General features: G+C 36.8%; 1 protein-coding gene across 3 annotated transcripts in view; it reads right to left on the reverse strand.

The window, feature by feature from the left end:
- Positions 1-20305, reverse strand: part of MITF (melanocyte inducing transcription factor) — a 235129-nt gene that overhangs the window by 77059 nt on the left and 137765 nt on the right. For all 3 annotated transcript variants that reach the window (XM_003264876.2, XM_012502242.1, XM_003264879.2), the window contains exon 2: positions 11354-11603. In XM_003264876.2, coding sequence (XP_003264924.1) covers positions 11354-11603 — 250 coding nt within the window. The remainder of the gene's footprint in view (positions 1-11353; positions 11604-20305) is intronic.

Raw genomic sequence — 20305 nt, forward strand, 5'->3', positions numbered from 1 at the left:
CTAATGAATTAGTAAAGAACTGTTTCATTGCATTATAAGCTGTGCTATAATTTCCTAAAAATATACCGCAAGTTAACTAAGAAAGAAAATTGCCTTAGAGACATCAGCACAAATAAAAATCATATATAAACCCCCACCAAAAAAACCTAGTTTTCAATATCCTTCATGTTAATCAATCTATGTAATGAATGGTAAAGAACAATGTACGATTAACTAATCTCCTTGTCCCCTAATGTCTGTTTCACACCAAGAACATTGATTAAATGCTCATATATTCGCAAGATTTTAGACATCTTTAACACACCGGGCAGGTGCTATGTAAGTGTGACATGTGTAGGTTTCAAAAGAACCTGGATTGAGAGTATGAGTAAGATTTGTGACTAACAAGTTGAGGGCTGTCACCATGCTCAAGTCTGAATGGAAGGCTATTTGCAGAGATGAGTCAAAATGCCATGTTACCAAGGGTGACTCGTTGCTGCTTTCTCCTATAAGAGGCTGTTTTTGACAGGAAGTATCAACCATACATAAGATATGTCAGCTAACATGGGCTCCAAATAATGAGCAAGAAAATAATGACTAATATTTTGTGTTTTCTTTGTGGCGGGCAGTAGGAAAGCAGTAATACTTTGTAGGTACAATAGTGGCATATGAAGATGGCAACTTAGAGATGATAATAATTTCTATATTCGTGTGATTAATAATTGTAAATCATTATGTGATTTATTATTACCAACAGTAGAGCAGAATCATTTCTTGAGCACTTTCCATCTACTTGGCACTGCGCTAACGCCTTAGTTCTGTGCTGTCCAATGCAAAGGCCACGTGTGGCTGCTGAGCACTGGAAATGTGGCTTGTTCACACTCATTCAGACTGAACTTTTCATATAATTTAATTTAAATCTAAAGACGTATTCAATTTATTTATTGGAAATCTTTTGAATATGTTTGAAACAAGTTAGGTATATGAATCTAACTTTTTCAATTATATATTTTATAAAATCTAAACACAGGGCAAATACATTTTCTGATGAAAATTTAGTATCCAAATTGGGGATGTGCTGGAGGTATAAAACATACATGCAATTTTAAAGACAGCACAAAGACTTAGGAAAAAATGTGAAAATATCTTGTTAATAATTTTTATACTGATTACACGCTGAAGTGATATTTTAGATATTTTGGGTTAAATAAAATACATTAAAATTAGTTTCAACTTTTTTTTGTTTGTTTGTTTTTTGCTATTTTTAGTGAGAGTACTAGAAACTTTGAATTTATGTACTTGGTTTATATTCTATCAGACAGCACTGCTTTTGTGAATTATCTCATTTAACTCTCGGAAAAACTCCCCAGGGCAAGTACTATTACCTCCATTTTATAGATGAGGACACTGAGGCCCAGAGAGAACAGGAAATGTGCCCAAGTTCACACAGTTATGTATCAGAGACAGCCTAATCATAGATTTTCAGCAGGGACTCTGATTAAGGTCTCATCTCAAAGCATAACGAGGTCCATCAGTTAGCATTAATGGGAATCTGGCATTCAAATTACAATGTACTACAGTGCTTGGATGCTAAGGGTAAGAGGCTGAAGTCATGAGGTTCTGTGCTTCTCATAAATTCAATCTTTTAAGATTAGCCTGGCTGCCATAAAAATCACCAAACATTTAACAATGCAAAAAAACAAAACAAAAAAACCCAAAGGCCATTACTACAGCCTGTCTTACCAGACGAAGGATTCAAATTAAATTCCATCAAATCACACCAAGCCAATACACTTTGACAAGCACCTCACATCCCAAATCTCTAAGAGCCTGGATTTTTTTGTTTTTTGTTTTAAATTTGTTCCCCCTTTCTCTTCACCAAGACAGAAAAGAAAGCCCAGTAAAATGCTGAATGGGGCAAAAGAAAACGCAACAAAGTTAATACGGGGGCCATAGATGGCCCTTCAGAATTTGTAAAAACACAAAAACAAGAGGGCGCGTTTCCATCGCTGCACAATATTGCTTTTGTTTAAGAGCCAAGTCCCAGTCTTGAAACGTGTGGGTAATAAATCAGCAGGCATTATTTTAAATCAACCGGTTTTATAAAATAAGCCAAGAGTTGAAAGAGGCAGGACTAATTACCAACATTCCTTGATGAATTACTTAGCGGCGTGTGCTAAGTCAATGTACGTCTACGGCTTGATCCCCAATTTTATCCCGTACTTATTTCCCAGGAGGTAAAAAGAACATGTGGCTAATTAAGGCACCAATCTCCACAGCCAGAAGTACTCAAGGTAAGATTTCTTTCAAAAGAAAAAAAAAAGAAAAAAAGAAAAGGTTCTTTGCCTGGTACTTATTAATCTAATTTTTACTACTTCACTAGAAAAACAGAGCTAATCTTGTCACCTTTAGGCAGTCTGAACTACCATGCAGTGTTCAGAAAAAATGTTACATATTTGTAATTTAGCCAATAAGAATTTCTTAAGCCTTTCCTAACCGGCAGGAATGTCTCTGGTTTGTCACTTCCAATTAAGGCTCAACAAAATTTCCAGCCCCTAAATTTTAATTATACAAAACCCAGGGCCAACAGGGGAGATTACAACAGAGTTATGCACGGTAGTAAGGTAATAGAAGTCTGAATTTTGCTTTTCATTTTGGGTCTCTTAACTACTTTTAAAAATTATTTCCCGACCGGGTGATTCAAATCCTTTTGCTCACTTTGAATTTTCAGGATCCCTACACCTTGTTATCCTTCTTCTACGAAAGACCACTAGAGTTACATAATGTGTCTAAGTCTAGTAAACTGGTGAGTTTACACCTGACAGAAGAACTGTGCTCCTCAAAAAGTTGTGGGTGACTCTTAAATAAAATGCATTAGGACATTACTTTACATAAAGAATGCATGCATATGCTCTCCTAGTAAAAATCGTAATAATAATGATAAAGCCTTTGACCACCACTTCTTCCAATCCCAATACTCATTCCAGAGATAGCTGGTAGAAACAGTGGTATAGATTCACCTATACCCTTTTCTAGGACATTCCCTATTTTTTAAAAGAATAATTAAAACAATTTCTTTTTAGGACCATTCTCTCCTTTAACAGCCCCCTGCTTTACCTGATTCATATGCTCCAATTCTGATTCATTTCCTTTTCATAAAGTTATAAATCACTAAACAAAAAACATCTAACTTTATAAATAAGATGTGAATAACTGGTATATTATCTGGAGCTAAATTTTTTTTAAGTTCAAGCTGATCCTTGAAGAAGTCAATAAAAGGAGACACATTCAGGGCAAGAGCCAATATTCTAGTACTGATTGCAGTTATAACCTTGAGTGAAGCCACTGTACTGATTTACATATTTTTAACACAGATCACACCCACCGATTTTAGTAGAGCAAAGTTAAAATTAGATTTTGCTTACACATGTCCACAATCTCTGTTCAAAAACGTGCTTATTGAAGAGTCTTTCAAATTAAGTGGTCTTTCAAAGCTAAGTCCTTTCTTTAATTGTTGGGATTAAATAGGTAGTATTTGTGAAGGAGACTCATGACCTTTTCAATATAGTAATATAAGATTTTTTACCACTGACATTTACTTAAAAGCAAATAGAAAAACAACCAGAACTGAAGTTCCAGTTGTTAAGGGCTAAAATATGGCAAGAGCTCTAATATTGCAAGGTGTGTGGGGAAGGAAAAACCAAAAATGCAAACATAATTTCAGAAGAAAATTGATATCAAAAGTGTGCGAGTCTACTGAATTATTTCAAAAATCATCTAAAACAATGCAAATATGTTAGTGAAATACTCAGAACTATAAAGCAAAGGAATTGTGATAGCGTGGACCATCAAGCTCTTTAGAATATAAGTGACTTGAGTTATGATTTTTGGATGTTGTTATAGAAACTTTCACTGTAGTGCTTTTCAACCCATAATGATGACTATCAATAAAGCATAAATTACCATGGGGGTCAATGTGGCCAGGAAGTCCTTTTATATAATAAAAACACATCCAGTTCTTTCATCTCGCATATTGTGGGGACTCATGAGGATATTTTAACTACTCAATAGGGAAGCCCCTTACTAATTCAAATGCTTAAGTTCGTGTATCTTTCTGTTAAGCCTGTAAGACTCCTCTGTATTTTCTCTTTGACCTCCCATTTTGCTCTAATATATTGTTACTGGTGATTCTTTAGAAATGTTTAGAGCATGTCCTTACATAGGATGTGTGGTTATAAGCAAATAAGGTAGCGTGCGGAGTCTATGCAACCACGGATCAGTGATAATCTCTCTAAGTCTCAGTTTCCCTATCTGGAAAATGAGGCTTATCCTACTTGTTTCCTAAGGTTACTAAAATAATAAATGAGCTAAAAGACCTGAAGCATTCATCCCACCATCCAATACACCCTATAATTAATATCCACGTTGTCAAGGAGGCACAATTGCATTTCCTCCTCCAAGGTGCTTCAGGTAGTGTCACATTCACATCAGTAATTCCTATAAAAGTTTAAGCTATGGATTGAAGCTCTGTAGTAAACATTTGCTACAAGCCCCAAGCCACCGTGTCATTTGAGAGGCTGAACACTGCTATCTCTCCCTCCTAATGTTTCTCAGGTCATTCCCTCCAGGAGAGGTATTACCACTAGCGGCCCATGGAGTTCAACTACATGAGTTCAAATCCTGACTGCGCCACCTACTTGGGTGACTTTCTGATGACCTAGCTGACCCCTCTGTGACAGTTCCTGCATCTGTGAAATGGGGATGCTAATAATAACTACCTCACAGAGCAATGGTGGCATTAAATAAGTCAATACAGGTAAAGTTCAATGCTGGCACATGCCGATCATGATTGTTCTCATGACAGTTCTCCTGGGGAGACACGGACCAGACAGAATATAGGCATCACATCTATAGGAGCCTCCAGAAATGGTCCCTAAACAAAACACAAAGAATTGGGAAAGATGCTGGTTCCTCTGCAGGAATGTTTCTCAATCTTTTATTCATTAGTATCCCAACAAAAAGCCTTTTTAGACATTTTTCCCCTAATTGCTTCTCCTTCATCCCCATCACCATAAAATTTTAAAAGACACATATACTCTTTATCAGTTTATGTACTGGGGCTTTGGAGGTTTAGAAACCATTGTGACATCTAAGACTTTTTTGCCCTCCAACAATCCGTTTTTGTCCTCCTTGTGGGGAGTGACTTCACCCCTGTTGAGGATGCACGCTCTACTGGTCTCATGACATTAAAAAAGAAATTACCATTCAGAGCCAGATGACACTAGGCCCACTCCAATTTTTAGCCCTCACTTCCAGGCCCCAGACCTTAATATTTTCCTTATGATACCGCCTTCACCTCCAGCAGTATGGAATTATGAGAACTGTGTAAATGAAAGGAGACTGCACCTATTAGTATAGCCTCCTCTAACAGTTGAAAACGAGGGGAGCCGAACAGGTGTCTCTTCTCATTGAAACCCACCGGATGAATTCAATGACTGCAAAGGGGCTCATGGAGAAGATGGCAAAGATTCTCCCACTTAAAGAGAGAGCTCCATGCTGCATGTCAGCCAGCATTTCATTACTAGCTACTAGTCAAGCGTCCACCAGGTACATAAGGCCCTATCCACAACCTGATGAAATAAAACCCAGATTCTGCTGTACAAAACTCAGATTCTGCTGTACCCCTCAGTTACATGAAAATGCCCTTGTGGTCATAAAGGGAGAAATCATTTCCATTTTGTGCCAATATTGCCCAATGAACATGTAATTAGAGCTGAAGTTCCAACGTTTCCAGAAACCGGGATTAATTCATAGGCTTAGTTGTGTAAAGGCTGAATATTTTGTTTCAGAGAGTTGGTCTAATGGGTCTGCTCTTTTAAGTAGATAAAACCTAAAAATTTAAGCAAAGATGACTTTCTTCAGCCAGCATTTCATTACTAGCTACTAGTCACTAAAAGCAGTGCAGACAGAAAAACCAAGTCCAACATGAATCCACAAGCACTTACTGTGATTCTTGCACTTACTGCAATTCTTGCACTACTGAGCCTGTGTTAAGTTTGACTTTACCAAGCAAGACAACTCTATGGAGCACTTTCTTGTGTCAGCCCTGAGATCACTAAATCTTCCCCCGCAAGTGTTCATAAAGCAGCCTGGGAAGCAAAGTGGCTGCCACTCAGTGCCGTGCAAGCTGGTACATACTTATACACTGAACCAATTAAACTGCTCTCAAGACACAGGGTGAGAAGTCCTCACGGCACATAGGGAAGAGTGGACCTTGAAGTGGGACTCTTAAAGATAGAGACAACCCAGAAGGAAAATAAATTCTATTTTTTGTTCCATTTGCAAATATGAACAAAGAAAAATAAAGGGTTTATGTCTACCTGATACAAACTGCCTAATATATTTCTTCAGACCTCGCTCCTATAAAAGGCAACTGATGGTAGGGTTAGAAAACAGAAAATAACAGGAAGGCTGCACCCTAAACTGTTAACAGTCGTTCCTTCCAGGGAACATGATGGAAGGGAGGCGGTGGTAGGCAGGGTAAGATTCATATTGAATTATTCTGCTGTATTGTTTAAATCTGTTAAAAGTTAACAAGTATTGTCTGCAACTTAAAAAATCAATAACGTGAGTTTTAAAGAGAGAGGAAATTACCTAATGTGTGACACTGAATGATTCAGATTCTGCAGGGAAATGAGGTTTCTGGGAGGATGAAGAGCTGTTTGTTGACCTGAAATCTGAGTCCCTCTCTCCCTCTGAATGAGGATGTAGCCTTGCAGACACTAACATTGATTCAAAAACAAAAGGACACCAATGTTTATAAATGATCCCTGAAATCAAGGCTGACAGGTTGTTTGTGTAAGTCAAACTACAAGGGACATAAGTATATCCTGGTCCGTGTGTGAATGGACTATGCTATAAGAAGAAATCTCAGACATAGCAGGTCTTCATCTTATGAGAATAACACCTCTAGCAACAGATCCCCTAACTGAGGGGACCAAGGCAAGCTGATCTGAGACACACTACATCTGTCCTGGCTTCTTGCAGCCACCGTGATGCTATTTAGGGTCTGTATTCCTGGCGAAATAAATCAGAAACAAAATCTAAGGGTAGGTTGTGGGAGAAGTCCCTTCTGCCAATCTGTAGCCCACCAATCCACCTGTAACTCCACATATATTTTCATGTTTCTGTGTTATACCTAAAAAATAAATCACACCTTGAAAATTCTACTCCATTCAGATTTCATAATTTACAGAGAAAGACCAGTAGTTCAGCCATTAACCCTTCCCCTCACTAGTGAAATATGGAACGTCAGTTGTTGAAAGAGGGTGACAAGGAGCAGGGCTTCCAGCCCACCTCGCTAGAATCTCAATCCAAACGAGAGGCAACTTTGATGAGATAACCACCAAATAAATGCCCAAGTAAATTTAGTTTACAATGTAGAGGGTCCCAGAAAAAGTGCTTCTGTATTTGACAAACAGCAAGCATCATCGCTAATTACAGAGCAATTTGCGCAACTCTTGAGATGATTTGGAGAAAAGGGAAAATTTAAAAATAAATTCTTTCAAAGTACTTAAGAAATGCCCCAAAGTAACAAAAAAAAAAACTTTTCTTTTTATAATTCATGTAACCTTTCTCTTAAGCAGAACAGAAAAATTCAATGGACAGACAATCCATTCCAGAGAAGAAAGACACTTCGACTTTGCCTTTAAAATTTTCAATTTCAAGGTGAAAGGAAGGGAGGGAGAGAGAGAGGTAGTGGGGAATTCTTGGCAACTCCCTTCAGATTTCTGAACAGATGAACATTTTCACACTATAAACTAATGTTTTCAAGCTTTCAACCGTCAGGGCCCACGTTGGGAAGGTAGTAGGGGAAGAAATCCTGACGAACTTCTCAGTCCAGGATGACAGCGACCAGTGCTTTTATAATGCATCAAAGTCAGAGAGACAAAACTATAAAAACAGATGCTTGGTGACTACGCAAATGATTAACTTGGTGGTTTGTACCGTGATGCTTTAGCTATAAGGCTGAACTCGTCTACAGTTCTGACCCCTGTTACTGTGTTTTTGTTTGAAAAAAGCTACATCAAATTTCAGACTTCAAGTTCGTATGACTTGCGTGTCAGTAAAACCCACTTGTGAAAGAAACTGATCCCATTAATGGTTCTTGATGACTTTTTTTTTTGTTGTTAATTCACAATTCAAAATACAGGGTGTGTTCACCATTACAAAAAAAAAAAAGCATTATGCACTCCAGTTGTTGGTTAATTTATGGTAAAAGAGCATCCTTAAATTACAATACCCAATTGGGTAAGCTTGTTCTTAAAAAACTTGGAGAATATCTTTACTATGTAAATACACAGCAATAAGACTCATGATTCCATGTCCCGCAAAATGAAAATCAATATGAAGGAAAATTCACATATTATTAAATCAATATAGGAACCAGAGGCTAATCTTACAAAGATTCATGAACTTACTCACTGCAAAATGACCATACGTTGTGGAATGACTGGTGCAGATTCTCGATCTCTAACCCAAAATCTGACTAGTCCTAAGTTTTCCAGATGTCAATAATTTTTAAACATGCTTTATAAAGCTTCATATTTTAAATTTTACTCTGCCAAAGAAAGGGATTAACCTAAAAACACTGCTTTAGCTTTTCGAAATCAGTTATTCATCCAGATAGTAGAATGTTGGTAATTTAACTCTGTGTGTGTATGAAAACTAAACTATGACCTTTCTTCCCTCAGGTTCTTACAAACAACTTGGGAGATGGAGAGATTTAACCAGATTCTCTAGTGCATGCGAGTGTGACTAATTGTATACATCTACCTCCACTGAGAAGCAGGCATGTTCTGTTTTAGCAATTTAAACCTTTAAAAATTAAGTGAATTTAGTCAGGCTATACTATGAGAAAACATTTATTCAATATAATCTGTATCATAATGCACTCAATTAGTATACTTGGCATTACCATTCTTTGAAAATATATATTCATGGAGAAATAAATGGCCCAAGATTAAGCATATTAACTGTTTCGCTATTAACCACTTACTTCATAAAATTATGCTTATAATTTAAAAACTATAAAAAAGAAAAAATAACCATCTTTCTCTCACTTATCTTTCTATAATGTTTCATAATACTTTTATACACAAAATTTTGAAAATAAGCCAACTATATTTATGAAGTCCTAAGTCTTTAAGTATCTGAAGCAATCACTTCTATGATATTCTCTTTAAAAATGTTATCTGATTTTCTTAAAATATTGTCTTAATGAAATCGTGTATTCTTATTTGTTTTTTCATTTAAGAATACTAAAATTTGTCTAAATAGCTATCAAACCTAACCACATAGTTATGGCAATAATTCTTTATTTTTATTTATATGACATAGTTTACTAGGTTATATAACTGAAATATAAAAAAGCAGAAGTTAAATAGACATGAACTATGTTCAGAATAAAAGAGAAATTTACCTAATACTTATTTTTAGTTAGAGTATGTCGTCCACTTGTAACAATTTATTTGTGCTTTAACTTTGGACATTTTTCTGGCATACATAAGTTAGGGGTTGTAGCTCAATCTAGTATCACCAGGACACAGCACCATATAAAAATATTGGTATGTTATTCAAACAACTTAATGTAGATTTTAATTTTAATCATTTTCAAAAATAATATATTTACAGTGACAAAGACATTTAGAAATTATCCTCATTTTTAACATAATCTGGAAATGATGTTTCAACACATTTTCACTTGGGTAATTTCCTCTCTATCAGTTGTACCTGCCTTAACAGGAATATTCATTTTAATAAATGTTCTTTAACATTACCTTCAATTGGATATAACCCACTAGTAGCCCAAATCCATGTCAACTCTTCTAAAATTTGCCCTTCAGATTAAAAAGGTAAACTATTATGATGAATAAAATAGATATATTTCTCCACATCTTGTTACTATTTAATTCATACAACTTTAAATAACCTAAGGTATACACAATAATTATCACCCCTGCAGGCATGAGACAACAACTTAAATCTTAAATAATTCTTAAATCTATAAAAACTTAGTGATCATATCAATTTTCACCCAAGCAGAACAGAAAGATTCAACGCATCATCTATTCCAGAGAGAAAACTTGAGTTAATTGAGGGGTAAAAAAAAAAGAGTAAAAAATCCATTAACTGTGGCAATATCCAGAATTTCAAACAATCACATTAGAGTAAAGCTTCATGGTAAGCTATTTGTATCTTTTTTCCCTAACCCAATTTCAGTTGGTTTCTTCATCCGAGTTCCATTATTTCATCACTACATTTTAAGTCTTCGCAAATAAAAAATAATTGACTCTTGATTTGTTTTTTAAAGAATCTCTTTCCTACTTCCTGGTAAGGTTCACAGATTGATTCCTGATTATAACACATCATCTCCCTATTTACTTTAATAGTAAACTTTAAATAATGGGAGACGTTTTTTTCTGTGCACATGGACGAATGCAAAAACCAATAATGAATCACTGGTCTGTAAAGTTCACATTGTTTAATGAACGGTAACACTTGAGACTTTTCAGAATTAGGTGAGCAGGCACTAAAATTAAAAAAAAAAAAAACTAAAAATAAGGAAATTCCTCTACTTTCCTTTTAACTTTCCTTGAATCAGTCATATTTAAGAACTGAAATGTTTATTCTTAAACAAGGAGTATCTCCCTATGTGATGTGGAAGACACATGTGTGAGATGGAATTCTATTCTTAGACTCGTTACAATTTTCCTTAGTAATTAGGAAGCTATATGTCCCTAATCGAATGATGCTAACAAGCTCCTGCCGTTTCTACTCTAGCAAGAAATCAAAGAGACCCAAAGCAGACAACTCACTTCAGTAAAAGGATTATGTAGTCTGGTTATTAAAGTGCAGAAAGCTCTTCTTCAATCTTATATGTGAAGAGCTCTCTAAAACAGACAGATTTTACAACCAATATTGCATACTAAATAGAAAGAAAATTAAAGAGTGGCTAAGGAAGGTATTTAAGAAAAAAAGATTTAAGATACGTGAATTATTAGAAGAGGCCCACCTCAGATAACTCTGGTTTTGAAACTTTCCCAAAGAAAGATGTCATTACAACAAACATGTATTCCTACTTGCAATTTCTCATGGAACATTGACTCCCACCATTTATTGAGTGTTACAGTTATAATGCGTTTGCATCCTTCTTTGAAAATATAAAGCCATGTCGGAATTAAGGGAGTTGCAGTTTTCAAATACAATTCTGACGGGTCAGTCTAACGAAATACATATTCAGATAAACAAAACACCTAGCAAATGGAAAATGGAAGAGAGTTTGGTCCAACCAACAAGAGTGACACTCACGTACCTTAAGGACTTCCATCGGCACCTGCGTGGCAGAGGGAAGGGTGGTGGGCACACTGACGTTTATGGCTGGTGTCTGACTCACGGGCACTCTCTGTTGCATGAACTGGGCCGCCTGCAGCTTCTGCTGCTGCTCCCTGCGCTCCTGCTCCTGCATCTGCTCACGCATGAGTTGCTGGCGTAGCAAGATGCGTGATGTCATACTGGAGGAGCTTATCGGAGGCTTGGAGGCCCCAGGATGCTCCGCGGAACTGCTGTGGGAAAACCAAAATGCATACAACATTTAGTTTCCTAATGAGACCCTTCGTTTGCACTTTGGGGTATCCTAAATTGCACCAAACTATAAAACGAGTCTGCGCAAATATAATCAAGTCACAGAATGGTACTCCACATAATTGAAAATCAAGAGGTGACAGGATTTAAGTCATTAGTAGTTGAATTAAAATAAGTCAGCTTGATTGCATCTAGGCATTTTTATCAGGCGGCTTAATTTTTTTAATTTTTTTTTTACATTTTATGCTGCACACTACTCATCACCACCAAATATAGCGCCACCATATGCACTGCCAAGAAGCAAAGCATCTTAATGGCACCCAAATTTCCACATTTAAAAATAAATTGCTTGATTTGCTTTTTTGTACAACTGAATCTAACCAAATAACTACTCCTACACGTTATCTAAGTTCTTTGAAGATGCCTAAAATGTTTACTAACAAAAATTGATTAAAGAAAAGGTGAGCTTTGCCAAGAGGAAACTTTTCTAAGATACAATAAGTAAAGATAATTAATGAAGGAAGCATTTGGGCCAGAATGTTAACACTGAACTCGACCTCGGTCTTTGGGTAAGGGGGCAGAAGACGAGCTGGTCTGACAAGCCAATACTTCTCTGTGTGGTTTTCTCTGTGCCGTCTTTTCTTCTGATGCACCTTGGCATGCCCTCTACTATGTTACTATGTGTCCTCTGTGCATTCCCCATGAGGACTACTTCTAACGGTTTTGGTACTCACTGTACCCCAAATAGTTTAAAATTCTCAACCCCTACTCACAAATTAAAAAGAAAAGACTTCCTAATTTTCCTAAATATGGTTTCTGATAACTTATCTTGCCAGCTCTAAGACATCAAGTTATTAAATCTCTCTCTGTCTTAGAATCCGGAAAAGAAGGATAACAATAGTTTTTTACCCACTTACCATTTATACAGGTGGGAGCTGTTCTTTTAAAATTTCTATTGCATCATGCATATTTTAAAGCCCTACTTCCTAGGGATTTGGGGGGATTAAATAAAACAAGGCATATAAATCCCCTAGTACAATGAGTACCATGTAGTACTGGCTCAACAAATGTTTGCTGTCACTATTATTATAGGTAGAAAATGTTTCATTGTTTATTTCTCTCTATATATATACATTTTTAATGTCTGACTGAGTTTAGGTAAATGGTTCAAAATCTTAGCACCTGGAACAGAAGAAAAGGAACATTTGAGAAAATATTCACTCTTGAGAAAGTCATGCTTCAAGGTAAGTATTTGTACTTTGAACTTCCTTCCTTGAGTATAAACTCCAGTATTATCTTTTACCTTCTAATAAAAGGCAAAATAAAGCCTTAAATATCATTGACCATCCTCATGAGCTCCTTAAAGACAGGAAACTTCAGGCTCTGACGGTAACAAAGCATGCTACGGGATGAAGAAGTGTTGGTTTTGCCCTCACCATATCCCAGAAAAACTACACATTAACAATTTAACAGTTTGCTTATTTTCACAACAGGAAATTGGCTCAGTGTATTGTCAGAGAATCAAAATGTAACATGATGCAACCATTAAAACTAGTGTAAAAATACAGTTACTGATGTGAATAAAATTACACAATAAAATGAACTTAGAAAAGCCAGATACAAAATAGTATTTAAGGTAAGATCCAAGGTTTTTTTTTTAATAAACAAACTGTCCATGACAAGAAAAAGCATAAGAATAATGTTACTCTACACGATTGTTGGTATATATTAAAACAGCTTAAGAACATTACCAAAAAGCTAAAAATTGTTCATACAATTTGTTTCAGAAATGTTGTGATGGACAATTTTCCTAAGTAAATAACTTAAATGTGCAAAAACTGATATTACAAAGCTCTTTACAAATTGCAAAATATGTGAATAATCAAAAATTTGTCCCATAATATGAGAATGGTTAAATGCATTATCATACATGAATTCAATAAAATACTACCTATTTTTTTTAATTGTGCAACTACAGAACAAAGTGGGAAATGTATGTAACAAGAGGGAATTTAAAAGTAGGATTCGAAAGTATATTTACATTCTAATTTAAATTAAGCACGGTATATGCATATACACAAGTATGCAAAATGATTAGTAGGAAATGTTCAAAGATCATCATAGTTGCCAGGGTGAATAATTACAGGTAAATTTATCTTTCTATCATTTTACTCCCCTCAACTATAAAGAAGTCATAGTATTTTTTCAATGGCAGAGTATATGCCTCTAGACACTAATTTAAGACCATGAAGAAAGGACTTGAGTGATCAAAATCACCATTTGCCTAGAAGAAAGGGGACAGAATCCAACATAGACAACATTTTGACAATACGATGGGAAAGTGGTAACTGTATCCAGTACACTGGCAAACTTGGAAGTGCTCAGCATTCCAGAAAACACAAACCCTCTTTCCTTCATGTTTTCCTACATTTTCTGCAGACACATACAAATCGAACAGCATTAATACCTTGCTTATTATTTAATATCATGCACTCATCCACATAGTAAGGGCACTTGGCCATTATTCTAACTCACTCAAAATAATCTATTCACTTGATACAGCTCTACTAAAACAGCATTAAAAAAATGTATTTTCCCATTTTAGAGTATGTGTTCAAACCTCAAATGTACCTTCCTAGGCCAAGAAAAGAAGGAGAGCTGTGATGAGGGGCATGGCGGGTGGTTGGGGGAAGCACGGGGGGAAGCGCAGGGGGAACAGTTATTTTAAAATAAATAAATAAATAAGCGGCCTTACTATTCAAAGCCTGTCAGGTTAAAACATTCCCAGAGAGACTGATTCTTTTGATAAAAACAGAAGCAAACCTTTGTGCTGTAGCAAATGCAGCTGTGGAATAATCGCACTAATTAGCTGCTCAAGACGAGTCATTGGCTGTGATACCGGGGGAAGAAATCCTTTCAATTAACAGTAAAGCATTCTTAAGACATCTTAAATTAAAATTTCTAGTTATGAAACGCACTAAGTCTTCATACGTGAAAGTCGACAACAATATCATTCAAAGCATTTTCTGAAATATCCTGTCTGAAAAAAAAAACATATGTATGCAGTAGACCAGTATAAGTAAAAAGAAACCCCACTAAAAAATGTAGCAAATATATTTTTATATTTATATAAATATAGCACAGCTCAGTTAATTGACAGTGTTTTAATAAATCTTCCCGTAAAAAAAAAAAACCCAAAAGTGCAAAGGAAGCATTAGAGTCGCCTCATGGCACACACTCCCTGCGGGATAGTTCCACATTGTGAAAGATGACTCCCAGATTCTCAGTTTTGCTCTCAATCTTCTAAACATCCCTTTCTCTTAGAAGTAACTGAATCTGCAATTATCACCTTCTAGACAAAAATGAGGACATCTGCATGTCACAATGTCAGCAAGACAAATAAGCATAATGTCTTAAGCTCCAAATCGAGGTTTATGTGAGAACATTACAAGTGGCAACAATGCTTATTTTTTAAAACGAGGACGTGATGCTGAAGCTACTAATGATACACAAGGAGAGATGTCCAAATGTATTTAATTTTAAAAGCTAACTGAACTCATCCCAGGCCATGAAGCTGAATCTTCGCTAGATAATCCTAATTCCATGAGTCTGATTCCTTTTAATCAGATTATGTAAAGGTCATTTATTCAACAAATAGTTATTGCCAGGGGCTGGGAATACCTGGTTTCTAATCTCATAGACTTTAAAGCCACAGTCACATAATTCTTCTGAGATGCCTTAAAATTAAGTCAGTTAACTAGACTACAGAACTCTGATCGAGTCCCACCTGGGAAGGTGGGCATCTCACGATCAGAAAGCACCCTTTGGAAGCCGATGGGCAGAGAGACAAATGCCTTTACTGGCATGTATGGGCATCACTGAAGCCAGGCACACAACGCCCCTGAGAACTGGGAATTTGTCAGCAATGGCTGAAGGAGGAGGGCCACCGATTGGACTCAAGGGTAGTTCAGTCACTGCTGAGCTGCATGAGCTTTAATGAGCCACTTGACCTCTCTGGGCTTTTCCAAAACCCAGCATTTTAATGTGCTGCAGGGATTGGGTCAGTTAATGTTCACTAAATTAAAGTGTTCAGCACAGTGGCTTGAGGTATACAGACAACAGATGGCCACCAAATGTGACCTGAGTCCTACCTCTATGGCGGAATTTACATTCTTAACCTTCAAAGCCTCCCTCTTCTCTATGATGGTATAGGTATTTTGGACACGGGCTCTGAACTATCTGATGTATTCCTAAATCCTAATAGTTTATTCTACTATCTTCGTCAGCCACCTACCTATATCAGAAATTCCATTAAATTCAATGCTCCAGCATCCAAACATCTGTCTGCCCACCCCACACCTTTAACAGTAATGCCAGCGTTCTTTTACTATCTCATAGGGACTGGTCTTTGGTCTCAATATCACAGTCCTCTAAGGCAGTACTCTGGCCATCAGTAGAAACCTAGAGACACTAAAGGAATTTTATACTTTTCCTTGCATTTCCTTTATTCCACTCCTTAGGCAGAGTTCAGCTCTGCTGTGCAGTAACTTGTGACTGTGGCCCAGTTAGTCTATCTCTGCACTTTGCAATACATCTGCCTCTCAGCACTGTGGTGAGAATTAAAATTTTTAATAGATAGAAAAAGCTTAGCACAATGACTGAAACGTGGTCCAATAAATTGGAACACAGTTCAAAAATTAGTGGTAAAAATAATAATATTAAACCATGAGCATGCATCTTCTTTTAGATACAAGGAATCTACTTTTTATATGCCTATGTGCAAGTTTGGACGACAGAAGATATGTCTTGTAAAGTTTAGGCAATATCTATTTAAAGGAGAGAATTCAAAAAACTTTTTCAGGGATGGAGAGAGAAGATAATTTATTCTGCAAATCTCTCATAAGCCATAAAGTAGGAATTGTAGCATTTTTATTTGGTAAAAAATAATCTTCATTATAGTCGTTTGGTTGATAGAGCTCAAAGCCTAGTATTTGTTTGCACTGATGTGCAATTTATTTGTGTCCAGGAAGCTCAGTGGTTGTTATTCACATACACAGTGAAGACACAGGAAGGTTCAATAGTATTAACCTTCTGGGCAAAGGAGACACTTATGTCACCGATGGGTTAAGCTACAGGGGTTTCAAAATGCAAACGGTTAGCTGAAAAAACAAAATTAGCTGAGAATTTTGTCTCAAATAAAAATGTCCAGCCTCATTCCTGGAAATTCTGATTTGTTCAGGTACGGCCCAGGAATCAATATGTCTACAAAAATTCTGCAGCCGATTCTGACACTTGACAGATTCCGACGTTTGGAAACTAATAGTAAAATACCCAGGATCACTTGTTTGCATAGTAGGAGAGCTGGAACATGAACCCATATCTCTAATTCTTAGACCAGAATACTTTCTTCCAAGTCAGAAAATTCGCATTCCATTTCTCACCTCCAATCAGCCTTCCCAGAGGTCTGAAGAGTCCTTCTGATACTGAATGCAACATGTTGGATGGGACAGAAGGAGAAAGACTACTTTACTCCTGCCAAATAAGCTATGAGACCAAACAAAAACATCTAACCAGAAACTTCCAACGGCCCTTTATGGGTACAGCACAACTGCTTTATCATAAATGAAAGGAACTGATAGGTTGAATCTACAAGAACTGCCCCTAACCAGTCTGTTCCACCAGCAAAAAGAAATTCTTACCAATCGATTGAAAGTGCCACCAACTGCACAAATCAGAGTTGGTAAATGGCTGTATTTTTTTTAAATGGTAGTCTGGGTATCTAACATTTCAGAGTGAATGGCACTTCTGTTATCTCAAACTTTCCATTCCTTCCAAAGTGATTCAGGATGAGTTTTTCACCGTGCATGGTGGAAAAAAATACTAATAAGAAACTATATCATCCCTCGTACTTAAAATAGCTGGGACTGTAACCCATGCAAATGTGAAAGTACCAGATATCATAGTTTGGCTTCACACTGAGATCTTCTGCACTTCTGTCAACACCTAACTTGGGTTTTAGTCATCAAGAAAAAGAAGGGAGATCTGCCAAGATTCCACCTTTTTGGGAGTAACATGAGCAGCTCAGATAATAAATACTCCAGGTCTCTGGCACAGCTAAAATATAAAGCCTTACAAAATATAGCCTGTATGCCCCATGCAAATGCTTTCCAAAAGCTAGGTGCTGCTAGACATGCAGGATAGCATGGTATCTCAACTGGACAATGCTCCTATCTCCAGAGCTTTGTACATTTCACAGTACACAGGGAGAAAAGCATTCTAAAAATTAAGAACCACCAATCATACACAAGTTAAAATCTGAAGTCTTTTCTTTCTAACACTGAGACCTCAATTCGCTGCTAAAAATGGAAGATGTTTCATATCCATTCAGGATTCTCCACAATTTTTTTAAGCTGGACCTTCAACAGGTACCAGGAAAGACTAATCTCAATGACTGATTAGATAAAAATCAAGGAGAACCTTAATAAGGTTCCCAATATATCAGTATTCTCCAAAAATCCATATCAAAAATGACAACCTGGTGCACAAAGAAAAATTAAAACATTTCTTCATATATATTTTATACTATCACTTTTATTTTTTACTTTTGTACATGTTGTATAATAGTGGCACATATACATAACTTATAAATCAAATGAAAATGTGTTGAGAAGGCTTTCTTGAAAGAAATTAACTAGGAAGAAGGATCGAAAATGTTTAGAGACCTCTGTAACATATGAACAATGCTCTTCCAGGCAATTTTCATCAGCAGATTTTTTTTAAGCTGGTTATTTTTTTTACCAGAGTGTTTCTCACTTCTGTATACTCCAACTAAGAGGAATATCAAGTTCTTACTAAAAGATATTTTAAACTAAGGATATGAATTTTGCCATTTCCTCATTTTATGACCACGACTGATCTCCATTTTCCACAGATGCCACTATGGGTTGGCACAATCTTAACACTCAATTCCTTTCAAGGAAATCGCCTCTGAGAGCCAAACCATTGAAAGGTTATAAAGCAGATAAAGTTGAAGTGCCCCACACTCAAGTTTTCTGTTTTTCATATCAAGCTTCCTTTCACTAGACTGTACTCTAGACTTCTTGCTTACTCTGTCCAACTATGGAATCCCATTCACATCTAACTGCCATGTTTTAAAGGGCTTTGAAAAATTCATCCCTTAAAGTAATTAATAGGGCATGGCAAGATGCTCCACTGAGAGTATTTTAAAAGAAAAAGCAATTTTTAAAAATCTAACACAATGACAAACTAATGACAGAATTCAGACATGAGTGTGAAAGGAAGTGGAAGGAACTTTTTACAGGTAGAAAGCTCTTCTATTTGTACTCAAATAATTGTCCCAGTCACAGGGCACCCTCTGGCTGTTTTTCTAGACATTATAACAGATCAGAGAAAATTCAAAAGCCTTAGACCACCATCACTTAACAATTACTGCATGTCTAGCACACGTCAACCAAGATGCAAAGTTTCCAACATTGTGTTGAAATCAAGACAAAAGTACAAATGGTAATCTAAGGAGCAGTGAATGGGTACACCTGTCATGGTTTAACAGGCAACCTTACACATAGCAGCAATGATTTATGGTGGCCACACGACATTTATAGCTTCCCAGCATCCTGTCCCACTTGTTTGGTAAAGAACCTGATTTAACCTTGAAGAACCAGCCTCCTTCACTTTCACTTCATGAGGTTATGGTGTTGCCACTACCTCCAGACATGGAAGTACGACCCTGGCCAATCAGGAAATCCATCCTTCTGGTCACAAAGACTAACTCAGGAATGTGCTTGTGCCCCAAGACAATCAAGTAAGAGTCATCCCTATGCCTTCAACTGAAACTATTAGGTTAAAATGAGTCTCTTTAAACTAAGGTTTGAAAAGCTGCTAGGATATAAATCTGGAACTTCCTGGATCTATCCCAGAAGAAAGCCAAACTGGAGGAAACAGTAAAGAAAGAACAGAGGACTAAGGAGAAGGAAGAACAAAGAAAGAGGGAGCCAGTGTTTGTATGGCATTGAGCACCTGTATCAAATCATCCCTGAAGTCATGATAGCCCTGGACTAACCCTGGACAAGGACTTCACAAGGGCCAATCAAACTCCATTTTTTCTTAAGCCAGTTTGATGTATCCTGGGATACTACAGCTGGTTTTGTAACATTTAAAAAAATATCAGTAATACTGGGGAAAAAGTCAAAGTTTCAGCCTAAGACCTACAATTCATAAAACCTAGCACTCATCTATTTTCCTATTTTCTCTTTGTTTTGGCTAGGCACACTTCCACCCACAACATTTCCCAGCTTTCCAGAGCTAGACTGGCTACATGCTAAGTTTCACCAATTAGATTTAAGTAGATAACAGAAGTGGCAATCACTCTGAAATGTTAGACACCCAGACTGCCGTTAAAAAAATATATATCCAGGTGGGCGGATCACGAGATCAAGAGATGGAGACCATCCTGACCAACATGGTGAAACCCCGTCTCTACTAAAAAAACAAAATTTAGCTAGGCATGGTGGTACACGCTTGTAGTCCCAGCTACTTAGGAGGCTGAGGCAGGAGAATCACTTGAACCCAGGAGGTGGAGGTTGCAGTGAGCTGATATCCCGCCACTGCACTCCAGCCTGGTGACAGAGTGAGATTCCATCTCAAAAAAAAAATATATATATAT

Source organism: Nomascus leucogenys, chromosome 21 (genome assembly GCF_006542625.1).
Source record: "Nomascus leucogenys isolate Asia chromosome 21, Asia_NLE_v1, whole genome shotgun sequence".
NCBI lineage: Eukaryota > Metazoa > Chordata > Mammalia > Primates > Hylobatidae > Nomascus > Nomascus leucogenys.